This window comes from Scyliorhinus torazame, chromosome 14, assembly GCF_047496885.1.
Source record: "Scyliorhinus torazame isolate Kashiwa2021f chromosome 14, sScyTor2.1, whole genome shotgun sequence".
In the NCBI taxonomy this organism is placed as follows: Eukaryota; Metazoa; Chordata; class Chondrichthyes; order Carcharhiniformes; family Scyliorhinidae; genus Scyliorhinus; species Scyliorhinus torazame.
Window position 1 is genome coordinate 186,047,386 of NC_092720.1, and position 13,497 is coordinate 186,060,882.

Consider the following 13,497-nt stretch of genomic DNA (forward strand, 5'->3'; position numbering starts at 1 on the left):
CCCTCACAAATGTGCTCCATTTGCGTTCCTCTGCAATCACCTCTTGCTTGTAATGTGGTGAGCAGAGCTCTACATGGTCTAACGACTGTCGTATAGACTTGTGGCATACCCTTCTCACCCTTCCATCTATGCCTCGGCTAAGAAATGAAATTATGCCATGTGCCTTATTAACCATTTAGTCGCTCTGTCCTGCTGTCCTTCAGGATCTATTGAAATTGACTTTACGTCCCTTCTGTTTTACAACACCGTTGAGTACAGCACTATTTGTTGCATATGTCCATATCTTGTTGGAATTCTCAAGATGCAGAAACTGACGCTCTCCAGTTTTACTTGCATTTTCCACTTAACCGCCCAACAGGTCAGACCATCTATATTTTTCAGCAGTCTCGGGGTAAAGATGCCATGCTGAAACTGTGTAGATCTTTGGTGAGGCCGCAATTGGGGTTTTGTGTGCAGGTTGATTTCTTACCTAGTGCAGCGTGTATTACCATGGAGGGAATGCAAGAAGACCACCAGATGGACCTATGCGATGGCAGGGTTATACTATGAGAAGATACGAGGCCTGTATTTTGTCGAGTTTAGAATCACGAGAAGTGATCTCATTGAAACATAAAAAATGCTTACATGGTTCGGCAGGATAGATGCAGGAATGTTGTTACTCTTGGCTGGGAGAGGGGGAGGGAGCTCAGAACTAAGAAAGGCATTCTGAAAATCAGTAGGAGGCAATTTAGAATCAAGATGAGGAGGACTTTCTTCAGTCAGAGGATAGTGAATGTTTGCTCTACCCGGAGGTCAGTACTTGATGCAGCAGGTGAATATGTTCAAGAAAGTGATCAATACATTTCTAGTCTCGGCATTAATATCAAGGGTTTAGGGTGGAAAAATAGCATTGAGGGAAAAGGTCAATCATAATCTTATTGAACCATGGAGCAGGTTCGAGGGGTCAAATGGCCTACTCATGTTCCAATATCTTATTTTGCTAACTTCCTATGGCGAGAGTTTTCGTCCTCGCTAGAAACTACACTGCGAATTATTTGTATCACCTGCCTCCTAGATTTGAGCCCAAATGATCATTATAAATTGCAAGAAGCATGGGACCGAGTACTTACCCCGCGGAATCACATGATAACGGTTGTCGCCCTTTTTTTCTTGCAACAAAGTTAATACTGTATCCAATTTTCCATGCTATATTAGTTTCCGAAGTGGCCTACCATGTGAGGCCTCTTCAAAAAGCCAGGTAAAACAGGACCATTGCACTGCTCTCTTCAATCCTACATGTGACATCCTAAAAACAATCAAACATATTAGTCAGACATGGCCCCGCTCAAGAGGTCCACGAAGGCTTCCCTCAATTAATCTGTGTCTTTCTCAACAGGGCTTATGCTGTCCCGTAGAAATGATTCCAACACTTTCTGCAGGGCCGAGGTTCAGCTAACGTCCCTGCATTGACGCCGGTTGTTCCTCCACCCTGTTTTGAAACAACGGTGAAAATCTGGCAGTCCTCCAAACCTCTGGCACCACTCCTGTCACCAGCTTGGATTGCGGTATGATGATCGGAACCTCGGTAGTTTCCTCAATCGTTCCTTGAAACAACCTAGGTTGTATAGGAACAAAGTATGATCCAGAATTGGTTTTTAAAAAACGATTGTAGCAGAACGATGAGAGGCACCAGTTGGCCAAGAAAATACAGCGGTGTCTCTGATTCAAAGATGCTGAACTCAATGTATGGAAAGTGTTGCCAAGTGCGTAATCGAAATATGATGCACAGCCTAGTGGACCTGCTTCTAATAGAGTCAGGCGACTGATGTGCCAGAATGGGAAGATAAATTAAAATGGCTTAAGACTAGAAACTCAGAATTATATTTGTGACGGAGTGAATGCGTTCCAAAAAGCGGACTGAGACTTTGGTCTCCCATTTGTAAAGGAGAGCACAATGTGAGCAGCAAATACTGTATAGTTAGTTTCGGAAAATATAAGCAAGCTATTTTTCACCAAGGAGTGTTTGGCAGCCTGGGTGGTGAGAGGGGGTGTTGTTAGAGGGCGCTGTTTCACCTGCTCTTTCGGTCGGTGCAGACACATTGCACCGAATGGCCTTCTTCTGCATTGTAGAGATTCTATTCTATGATCTTCTTTGTACCGGCCACCAAGAGATGTTATTTATTTATTTACGGGATGTGGGCGTCGCTGGTTAGGCCAGTATTTACTGCCCAGCCCTAGTTGCCCTTCAGAAGGTGGTGGTGAAGTGCCTTCTTGAATCGCTGCGGTCCCTCAGGTGTAGGAACACCCACTGTGCTGTTGGGAGGGAGTTGCAGGATGTTGCCCCAGTGACAGCGAAGGAACGGCGATATATTTCCAAGGCGGGGTGGTAAGTGACCTGGAGGCGAACTTCCAGGTGTTGGGGTTCCCTAGTGTCTTCTCCTCATGTCCTTCGAGATTGGCTGTGGTCGTGGGTTTGGAAGGGGCTGTCTGAGGAACCTGAGTGTATAATATTTGATAGGACATTGCAATTAAAGCAAACAAAATAAATATTTAAGCCAGTTTCCATCTGCATTTCCTAAAATATTCAACAAGAGTCGACAATTGTTCTGAACTCAGTAACATGGTGGCTAACACATACTAGCTCTTCGTGATTTCATTCAGCAACAACGGTCGTATTTTGTCGAAAACAAAATTCTAACCTGGTGCTAGGTTTCAGAGTGTGGAACTGGCACACGGCAAATTCTTTTGAAGAGAAATCCGGCTTGTCTGTTAGTGTGGGGTAATTTCTCTAAATGTCCACATTCCTTCTTCATAACCAACTGTTATTTCACTTTGTAGGTTCGGGTAACCTTGCCTGATGGATCTCCTGCCTCGGGCGTCCCGGTGAAGTTAGAAGAAAGAGAACCGCTTAATACAGAAGAAAATGGCCAAGTTTTGTTAACAATGCAATTACCTGTGAATGCTGACTCTTTTGAATTTAAGGCGAGAAAAAGCAGTTTTAAATTTTTTAATCTTTCAATTTACGCAAAGCTTTCTTGCCAATATATTAGTGAGGACTAGGAAAGAGTAAAGTAACTAATCTTGGGGAATAAACTCTGCAATGAAAAGAGAGGATGTATAAGTAAATCGAGCGGTTCTTTGCACAGGGAGGCATGGAATGGATTTTATATGCTCAAAACCATGCAAAGATTGATGACGAGCACTACAGGGCAAATCAGTGAAGAATCAGTTAACATTGGTACACGGAAGAAGTAATTTCAGAAATACTGAGGTCGAGAATGATTTGGAATAAATGCAAAAGTGAAAAATCGCTTTTTCCAAGGGTCGGTGTAGATGGGCTGAATGGCCCCCTTCTGCACTGTAAATTCTATGATTCTATGAACATCTGTGGAGAGAGAACAAAGTTAACATTTCTAGGTGAGGAGAGTCTGGATGACTCTTCGTCGGAACTCAACCAGACACGAAACGTTAGCTCCCTTCTCTCTCCACTGATGATATCAGACCTAATGAGATGTTCCAGCATTATCTGTTTTTATTTCAGATTACTGCATTCGCACTAAATTATCTTTATCTCGGTCACATACGGTACCACAGTGGGAGCGGCACGGTAGCACAGTGATTAGCACAGTCACTTCACAGCTCCAGGAGCCCAGGTTCAATTCCCGGCTTGAGTCACCGTCTGTGTGGAGCCTGCGCGTTCTCCTATGTCTGCGTGGGTTTCCTCCGGGTGCTCCGGGATCCTCCCACAGTCCAAAGATGTGCAGGTTAGGTGGATTGGCCATACTAAATTGCCATTAGGTTAGATGGGGTTACTGGATTCCGGGGATGCGTGGGCCAAAATGGGGTGCTCTTTCCAAGAGCCGGTGCAGACTGGAAGGAACGAATGGCCTCCTTCTGCACTGTAAATTCTATGATTCTATGATACGAGAGTGCGTTTCTCTCGTTATTTCCCGATTCTTCCTCCCGTACTCAGCCTTCGAACTACATCGAATTCAAGCACAGGGCAGGAAATGCCTACAGATTCCAAATGTTGCAGGCATCATAATATAGCCTTGGAATTTAATGTTGATATGTTCTAGATTTTCTACATATCATATTGAGATAGAATTGACATTACAATGTGGCAAAGTTGGTCAGTACGATTGTATGAACCCTTGCGAGTTTAAAGAGTGTTTAAGTCAAAAACTCCTCCCTTAAAATGATATCGTTCGATATTTCAGACCAAAATGTTAGACATTGTCATGTAACATCTGTTACATAATTTTAGTCTTAATACGCTTTTCGTGCGGCAATAATGCCTTCGGAAATGACGAAATATGGAATTAGGAGCATGCTATATTAATTGTTTATTAGTATAACACAGTCCAATATTATTTATGAAGCTCGACATTTTCTGAACCACGACAGGTGTTTGATACCCCATGACGTCTATCGCCATCAGCATTCATCCCCACACATTGCTGGTCACGGTGGCTGCGCTAAGCATTATATCCAGATGTACTGCAGGAACTAGTCAAAGCACATTTAACAACGGCTCATATTCCCACCATGTTAACTATTTATTTTGAAACTTATTAATTTAGAGTACTCAGTTCATTTTTTTTTCAATTAAAGGACAATTTAGCGTGACCAATCCACCAACGCTGCACATATATTTGTGTTGCGGGGTTGAGACCCACTCAGGCACGGGAAGAGTGTAGAAAATCAATGATAACCATCTAGAAGGACATAAACAAAAGTTGCATTTGAACACCATCAGCCCCAAGTTCCCCTCCCCCCCCCCCATGGCATACCACTCCAACCTGCATTCATATCACCTGTTCAAATATCGTTGCTGCCTCAAATTCTTGTAAATTCCTACCTTATAGCACCGTGCATCACATTGACCTAGCCTTCTCAGGGGGCATAATAGCCCGGCATGCCAGCTGCTCCTAATGGCCCAGAATGAAATAGAAAACAATGTGCTGCCCATGATCATTTTCCAGGTTCTATGTTGCCACATTCCCTGATAGACTTTATATGCATCGTAATTATTCATTCTCAATTCTGCTGCTGCAAGACATTTTCGGCGTGCTTTATGCATCTGCATTAGCATCAACGTCATTTTTGATGCAGGCCAAAGCGACGTAACTCGGGTACCGTGCCGGTAATAAGATATCGCCCTCGTGCAATTGAGACTGTGGAGGCCACCTTTAGCCGATAGTCTCGTCGCGCTTAAGCTCCTGATTGTTTGAGGCATAGTTCAGCCTGGTTGGGGCTTGATAGTCTGTGGCACAGTTCAACCTGGTTGAGGCTTGATAACTCTGGCATGGTTCAACCTGGCTGCGGCCAGTGGTAGCTTGATCATTCTGGGGACTATCTATAATGTTCTCGAAGCATGGAAACATAACTCTGTTTATTCATTGCTGATGGCAGGGGACTTAACACATAACTCTGAACGGTATTTAAGGAAAAGGATTGCCTCCCTCTGCAGTAAACCGATGATTAAAATGCGACAAGAACCATATGCTAGGAAGCAATGCATAGTATTCTTGCACATAACAATGGGAATACTTTGTTCTGACCCAAGTATTTGAAAGGTTCCTGAGTCAATCGTATCATTAAGAGATGCCAATATATCTGTCCGATTAATATCAACCTAGTGGAAAGTTAAAACGCACTCACTTGCTGCGTACAGTTTGAATAACCTTTGTCTGTCGTGGTCTGTCAGGTGACCGCCGGGGATGGAACTCTTGGAAGAGAAATCAGTAACGCAAAGAAAACTGTGCATGTCTACAAGTCCAAGAGTAAGAGTTACCTCCACGTCAATGCACCACACAAAGTATTAGACCACGGAAGCTCATTTTCGGCCGATGTAGTAGCTGTGACTCCTGCGGGCAGTGGGAATGTCAAGTACTATTACTACATGGTTAGTGCATTATTATATCGCATTAGCGCGGGAATCAATGTCGAAATCGAACCCGGGACCGTGGCGCTGTGAGGCAGCAGTGCTAACCAGTGCGCCGTTGTGCTGTCCTGTAAGTAATCCCCTTCCTTTATTCTGGCTCCATCGACTGTGCTGCCAATTAAATATTAATATAGAGACATCTGCCGAGGCTCAATTGTTGATATATCACTGGATTAATTTCCTTTATCAATGTTCTGCCATGATTTGTCCATTCAAACGGGAGGAGTTATTAACACGCCCGTCACCACACTGCTGCAAAGTCTCTGATGTTGCACCTCAGGGAAAAATAACTGTTCCTGCCGCGGCTGAAAACTTACCAGCTAGCTAACCCTATCATAACTTTAAAATTCACTCCAAACGAAATTGGCAGTTTTCGGGTTATAATTAAAAAGCTACTTTATGGGTAAAATCTAAAGATTACTGATAATCGAAATGGGTGGCTGAGTGAGTTTCCTCGTTTTACGTTGTGGCAAAACTCGAAATGTCCCCATCTTCTTCTCCACGCGGCCAACAAAACGGTGACGCACGAATGCCGCTTGAAACCAAAAAAGCCCTCCTCGGAATACCATTGGATATATCCAGGCTACAACCATGTTTCAGTGCCAATATTTCATAGTGAATGGACACCATTCTTGCCGGAAGATAGATCGGCTCATGCAACTGCCACGTGGCCCATCCAAATACTCACATGTGCACACGTCTACACACGTGCATGCATATACATTGACACTCAAAAAGCAGGTATGGGGACACGCCCACGCCGCCATGTGCCACAAGGTCGCAATACGCACACACATACACTTGGATACATCTACACACATGGCCACGCGCGCACATGCGCAGTCATATACATATTTGTACACGCATTCCTCCTTTGTAAATATTGATGAGATTGTTGCTTCTGCGGATTGTGAGATTACCGTTCCTCTTCCGGCAGATATTAAGCAAAGGCAAAGTTCTCACAATGGATCGAGTTTTGAAAACTGAGTTCACAAAACTTACTCTCCCACTGAGCATCGCCATGGTCCCAGCATTCCGGCTCGTCCTCTACTATTACATAAATGTCGGAGGCAACACAGAAATGGTGGCAAATTCGGCGTGGATTGATGTCAAGGATGTCTGCGAAGGAAAGGTATGCATGTCTTTATCTATTTTCGAAACATTATAGGATTGTGGTTCTCCCCTGAACATCCGACATGGCGGTCACTTCTGTTACTTTACACCGAAGGTTTCAATAAATACTTGTGTATCAAAAACGGCTGCTGGGGATATTGCAACTCACCATTCTTGTTAATAAAAAAATGCTGATTGCCCAGATGAAACCTGCGTATTCTGGTATTCTGAAACGGAATTAAGTTGCAGTGGAACCTTCATTTGTAAAGAGGAAAGACAAAATGTTAAGGAGAATTTCTTTTGTCGTGGGATTCTGTCATGTTATGTCGCCGTCCTTGGCAAGGTTAGCTTGTCACCAATTGCACTTGAACAAAGTAAGTGGGTGGGCCATTTAGAGGGTACTTAAGTGTAATCACATTACAGTGAGCCTGGAGCCTCCCGCGGAACAGAGCAGATAAGAACGGCAGATTTCCATTAATGAAGGGACGTTAATGAACCTGGTGGTGTTTTTTTCTGACAGCTGAGGATAGATTCTAAGCATCACGCCTCCCTGCTTTGCAAAATGTTCCTTCTGGTTAGGTAAGGATGTTTTGCTCTGTTTCTGGTTCTTTCACTGATGAACCATGTTGGAAGTGGCATTTGCCATATTTCACTCCATACACTCGGAACACGGCTGTTACATTTTGTATCACGCTGATTTCAGAAAAAAGAACAAAGAAATGTACAGCACAGAAACATGCCCTTCGGCTCTCTACGCCTATGCCGATCATGAGGCACGGTAGCACGGTGGTTAGCACTGCTGCCTCACAGCTCCAGGGTCCGAGGTTCAAAGTCAGCGTCGGGTGATGGTGTGTGGTGAGCATTTTCTCCCCGTGTCTGCGTTGGTTTCCTCGGGTGGTGCGAGGGCTTCCTCCGGGTGCTCCGCTTTCGTCCACCATTTCCAAGATGTACATGTTAGGTGCATTGACAACGCTAATGTGTCCAAACGTGTCCAAAAGGTTAGGTGTGGTTACTGGGTGCGGCGATAGGATGGAGGCATGGGCTTAGGTCGGGTTCAATTTCCAATGGCCGGTGCAGACTCGATGGGCCGAATGGTATCCTTCTGCACTGTAAAGTCCACAAAAAAACCTTCTGACCTCACTCCGGCCATATCCCTCTATTTACTTCTTATTCATGTATCCATCCAGATGCCTCTTAAATGTTGCTAATATGCCTGCTTCCACCACATTCTCTGGCAGTGCGTTCCAGGCACCCAGCACTTTCTTCATGAAACACTTACTCCGCACATCTCTCTTAAACTTTCCCCCTCTCACTTTGAACTTCTGCCGCCATGTAGTTGACACTCCCACCCTTGGACAACGCCTCTGACATTCCACCCTGCCTTTTCCTCTCATAATTTTGTAGACCTCTAACAGATCTTACCTCAGCTTTCGTCTTTCCACTGAATACAATCCTAATTTATTCAACCTTCCCTCGTTGCCAACACCCTCGAGACCAGGCAACATCCTGGTGAACCTTTATTGCACCATCTCCAAAGCTTCCATGTCCTTCTGATAATGTGGTGACCAGAACTGCGCGCAACACTCTAAATGCGTCCTAATCAAGATTTTATATAGCTGCAACATGATTACGCAACTCCTGTACTCAATGCGCCGGCTGATGAAGGCAAGCATGCCATACGCTTTCTTAATCACTTTGGCCACCTGTAGGGAACTGTGGACCTGCACACGCAGATCCCTCTGTATGTTAATGTTCCAAAGGGTTCTGTCACTAACAGCCTAATTCATACCTAGATTTGATCCTCCAAAATGCATCACCACGCTTTTGTCCGGATTAAACTCTATCTGCCATTTATGTGCCCAAGTCTCCAATCTATCTATATCCTGTTTAGCTCTATGTGTTTTCCCGTTTGTTTTATTTTAGTATGGCTCTCAGACCGTTGACGTCAGCGGAATTGCACATTGGCAGCAACAGCGACAAAAGGCAGAACGGTCAGACTTGAGATGATTTGGTAGGCCTCCGATAATTCGTTCACAATGACATTGGTGCACTTTACCTGGTATTTGTTTTGACCGGAGTGAGGATCTCCCATGCGTGTTCAGCGCTTGATCTCATTGCTGCCAGTTGAGTCAGCCAAACATTCCGAGCGCTCGGGGCAATGCCTGAAAATCCATTTCCGATTATACTGATCGTAAATCGCAGGTTTCTAGCTACATCCCTCTGCTCACATTTGCTATTGATTCTGAAAGGAAATTCCACGTGCTCCCGATATTCCGCCGGAAATTAGGTGAACAACTTAAAGGAATCGAAAGTAGTTGACGTTTATGAAGTTTTGCAGCTCCATACCTGTAATCCGCCAGACGTGCTGGACAAATTTAATACTTTCGACTGAAGTATTTTAGCATGCACACAACAGTTTCCGAAGCCATCTTACGCCATATTTGCGGGGAAGTGCAGTTCCTCCCCTCCCCCCCCCCCCCCGCCCGCCCCCTCAACACCCATAGAGAGGACATAGATTCAAAGAGTTTTAAAACACAGATATAGGCCCTTCGGTCCATCGTGTCTGTGTAGGCCATCAAGCACCTATCTATTCTAATTCCATTAGAATTTTGCAAGCACTATGTAAGTAGCTCCGATAGGATCATCTGCCAATTACAGGTTCCCCCTGTTTTTTTTTCAAAATCGCCTTTGAAGCTTTGGAGAGAGTGCAAAGAAGGTTCACCATGATGTTCCCTGGTTTCGAGGGTGTTGGCCATCAGGAAAGGTTGAATAAACTTGAATTGTACTCACTGGAAAGATAGAGGGAGACCTAACAGATCCGACCTCGGAACAGGAGTATTCCGTTCGGCCCCTCCGCCATTCAGCAAGATTGTGGTTGAACCAATGTTACCTTCAACCCCAACCACAGTCGGGAGGCGGGAAACCTGATACACCCCGTTTTACACTCAACGTTAGCCCTATACGCGGAGAAACCCGGCCGGTGGAGTATAATCGGCAGAAATGAACTGCCCCTGAGACATACCGTCTGGTGTTCAATGTCATTGACTGGTGCGAACGGAATATCAGATGTTCTCTACAAATGGTGACTGATCGGACGCCAGCCATCCTGCGCCACAGCCGACAGCGAATATCTTCCCCCCAGTCTTACATGTGCACAATTTTAGAACCAAGCAGGCACACCAAAAAACAAAAATAAAACAAGGGACGAACAGTCACATCAGGGGAGCATTCTAACAGTACTCTATCCAAAACTGCGCCACACTATGACGGCACACATCTTCTGGATAATTAGTGATGCGTCACTCAGCTAGGCCACCTCGTACAAGTAGAATAACATGAACTCAAATACTTACCATTCTACAGTGTTCGTTCTTGCCACCATACAATCACACAGCAAAAAAAAAAAAACGGTAATTCAACCCACCCCCTCTGTATCCGCTCTGTGGAGGCAGTAGTCAGCCTAAATGCGTTCCGCCGGCATCAGGGCATCACAGGGTGCCTCTGAAATTCATTTTCAAGATTATTCGCGGAGCGTCACTGGGGTCGGGCCAACATTTGTAGCGCATCCTTAAGAGCCCTTAGAACACGAGATTAATGTCCAACAGGTTCGTGATTCCCCAGTTGGACTTTAACCTGGTGTTGTAAGACTTCTTACTGTGCTCACCCCAGTCCAACGCCGGCATCTCAACATGTTAATTGCCCTTGAACTAGGTGTCTCGCGATGCCATTTCAGAAGGAGAGTTAAGAGTCGGTCACATTACTGTGGGTCTGCAGTCATATGTCGGCCAGTAACTAAAATACCCAAAGCGCACTATTGAACGCGATGACTGTTCTTTTTCGTCCAACGAAAATCAATTGTAGCTTCTTGGTCACCAGGCTGACTTTTGATTTCAGATTTGGTTGAGTGATTTTAAATTTTGTCAACTGTCATTGTGGGGTAAGAACTCATGTCCGCAGAGCAATGCGCATCTCCCTGAATAACTAGTCCCGTGATACTACCGCTTCGCCACCGCCCCCCCCCCCCCCCCCCAACTGAGAGTGCCCCTTTTCCGCCACTTTACTTTGCACCAACACCAAACAAATCAATTTTTTCCCCCACAGCATGGATTATTTTGTTCCCCATGAAGTACTTATTTAATTTTTTTTCTTATTTACATTTGCATCTGCTTCCACCGTCCTTTCAGGCTATGCTGTCCTGATCAGTCATTGTCCCCGCTTTAAAGGAAGAAATCTCAGATCTCCTCTGATAATTTTGTCAGTCATCAAATGTGATTCCTTTTTTAAATGTGTCCTTTCAGGCAAGAATTTAATTTCCATCCATAATTGCCCTTCAGCTGAGTGACTTATCCGGCTATTTCAGAGGCTATCTAAGGGTCAATCGCATTGCTGTGTGTTTGGAACCGCATGTCCGGTAAGGACGGCAGGTTTCATTCCCTAAATCACATTCGTGAACCGTATGGGTTCATTTCAATGATTGATTATTGATTTTATATTTACCATGACTGATGCTGGCTTTATATGTGCAATTTTATCTAAACGCCACCAGGTTCTATGGGGTCTTTCAACACGTGCCCCCAGAAGCTTAGTAAAAGCACCTGTATTAGTAGCTCATTAGCATACCGACTATGCCGCCATCTAAACTCAAATTGACATCCCTTCTTGCCGGCGGAAACAGATACTTTGTATTTTTTTCTTACAGTAACAGTAAATTTTACACTCCTTCAATACGCTTCTTTCTGACTAACAGAGGAACCCTGACAGGGAAGAAATATATTATTCTACAAAACCGCGATCCCTGTATAAAACATGGGACGTGGTGGGCTTGGTTTTACATAGTATTCTCAACGGAATAATTTTCAAGGGGAGCAATTTTAACTTTCTGCAATTAAAGAGTCAGTGAGTAAATTTTAATCTCGCCCGGATGTATATGAAAAACTGATGCTCATTAACGATGAGATCATCACGTGATACTAAATTGGTGACAACATCAGCCAGCGGTGATAAACTGGTGGTACAATGAGCTGATGATAAATTGTTGGTACACTGCGCTGATGATAAATTGATGATACCATCGGCGAAGATAAATTGGTGATATAATTAGCTGATGATATGTTGGCGATAAAATGAGCTGATGCTATATTTGTGACGCCGTTGGCAATGACAAATGGCGATACAATGAGATTGGTGATACTATCGGTGATAATCAATTCTTCATTCAATTAGCTGATGATAAATTGGTGATACAAATAGCTGATAAATTGGTGATACAATTAGCTGATGAGAAATTGGTGATACCATCGACTGATCATAATTTGGTAATACAATGAGCTGATGATAATTTGGTGAAACTATCGGCGATGATCAATTATCAACTTATGATAATTTGGTGACGCAATTAGCTGGTGGTAAATTGGTGATACAATGAGCTGATCATAATTTGGTTACATGAACAATGAGCTGATCATAATTTGGTTACATGATGAACTGGTGATAAACTGATGATACAATGAACTGATGAGAAACTGATGACACAATTATCTGATGATAAATTCGTGATACAATTAACCTATGATAATTTGCGGACGCAATTAGCTGATGATAAATTTGTGACATCATGGACTGGTGATAATTTGCTGACACAATTAGCTCATGTTAAATTTGTGATACAATGAGCTGATGATAAATTGGTGATACCATTGACTGATGATAATTTGTTAACGCAATTAGCTTTGATGAATGAGTAATACAATGAACTGATCATAAATTGGTGATATAAGAACCGACGAAAAACTGATAATACAATGAGCTGATGATAATATGATGATACAATCGGCAATGATGAATTGGTGATACCATCAACTGATGATAATTTAGTGACGCAATTAGCTGGCAATAAATTGTTGGTACCATCGACTGCTAATAATTTGGAGATACATTGATCTGATGATAAGTTGGCCATACGATGAAGTGATGATAATTTGGTGATACCATCAGCGACGATAAATTGGTGATGCCATCGACGTGATGACATAACTGACTGACGATAAATTGATGATACAATGAGCTGATAATATATTGCTGATAGCTTCGACTAATGATAACTTGATGACACAATTAGATGATGATTAATTGCTGATGTAATGAGCTGATATAAGCTGATGATACAATGAGCTGATAAATTAATGATACAATGCACTGATCGTAAATTACTAATACAATCTTCTGGTGGTAAAATGGTGATGCCATCAGCTGAGGGTAATTTGGTGAAAATTTGAGCTGATGATTAATTGGTGATACCATTGACTGATGATAAATTGGTGATTTCAACGACAGAGCATACATTGGTGGTGCCATCGGCTGCTGAAAATTTGGTAATACCATTGGCTGATGGTAATTTGGTGATACTATCGGTTGAAGATAATGTGGTGGCACCAAGGCTGATGATAATTTGTTGTTAT

The 13,497-nt window shown here is 43.5% G+C and overlaps 1 protein-coding gene across 1 annotated transcript in view; it reads left to right on the top strand.

The window, feature by feature from the left end:
* The window catches only part of LOC140390270 (complement C4-B-like), a 143,879-nt gene that overhangs the window by 34,633 nt on the left and 95,749 nt on the right, over positions 1–13,497 (top strand). The window contains exons 11-13 of the mRNA XM_072475292.1: positions 2,818–2,961; positions 5,690–5,887; positions 6,864–7,058. Of these exons, the coding sequence (XP_072331393.1) occupies positions 2,818–2,961; positions 5,690–5,887; positions 6,864–7,058 (537 nt within the window). The remainder of the gene's footprint in view (positions 1–2,817; positions 2,962–5,689; positions 5,888–6,863; positions 7,059–13,497) is intronic.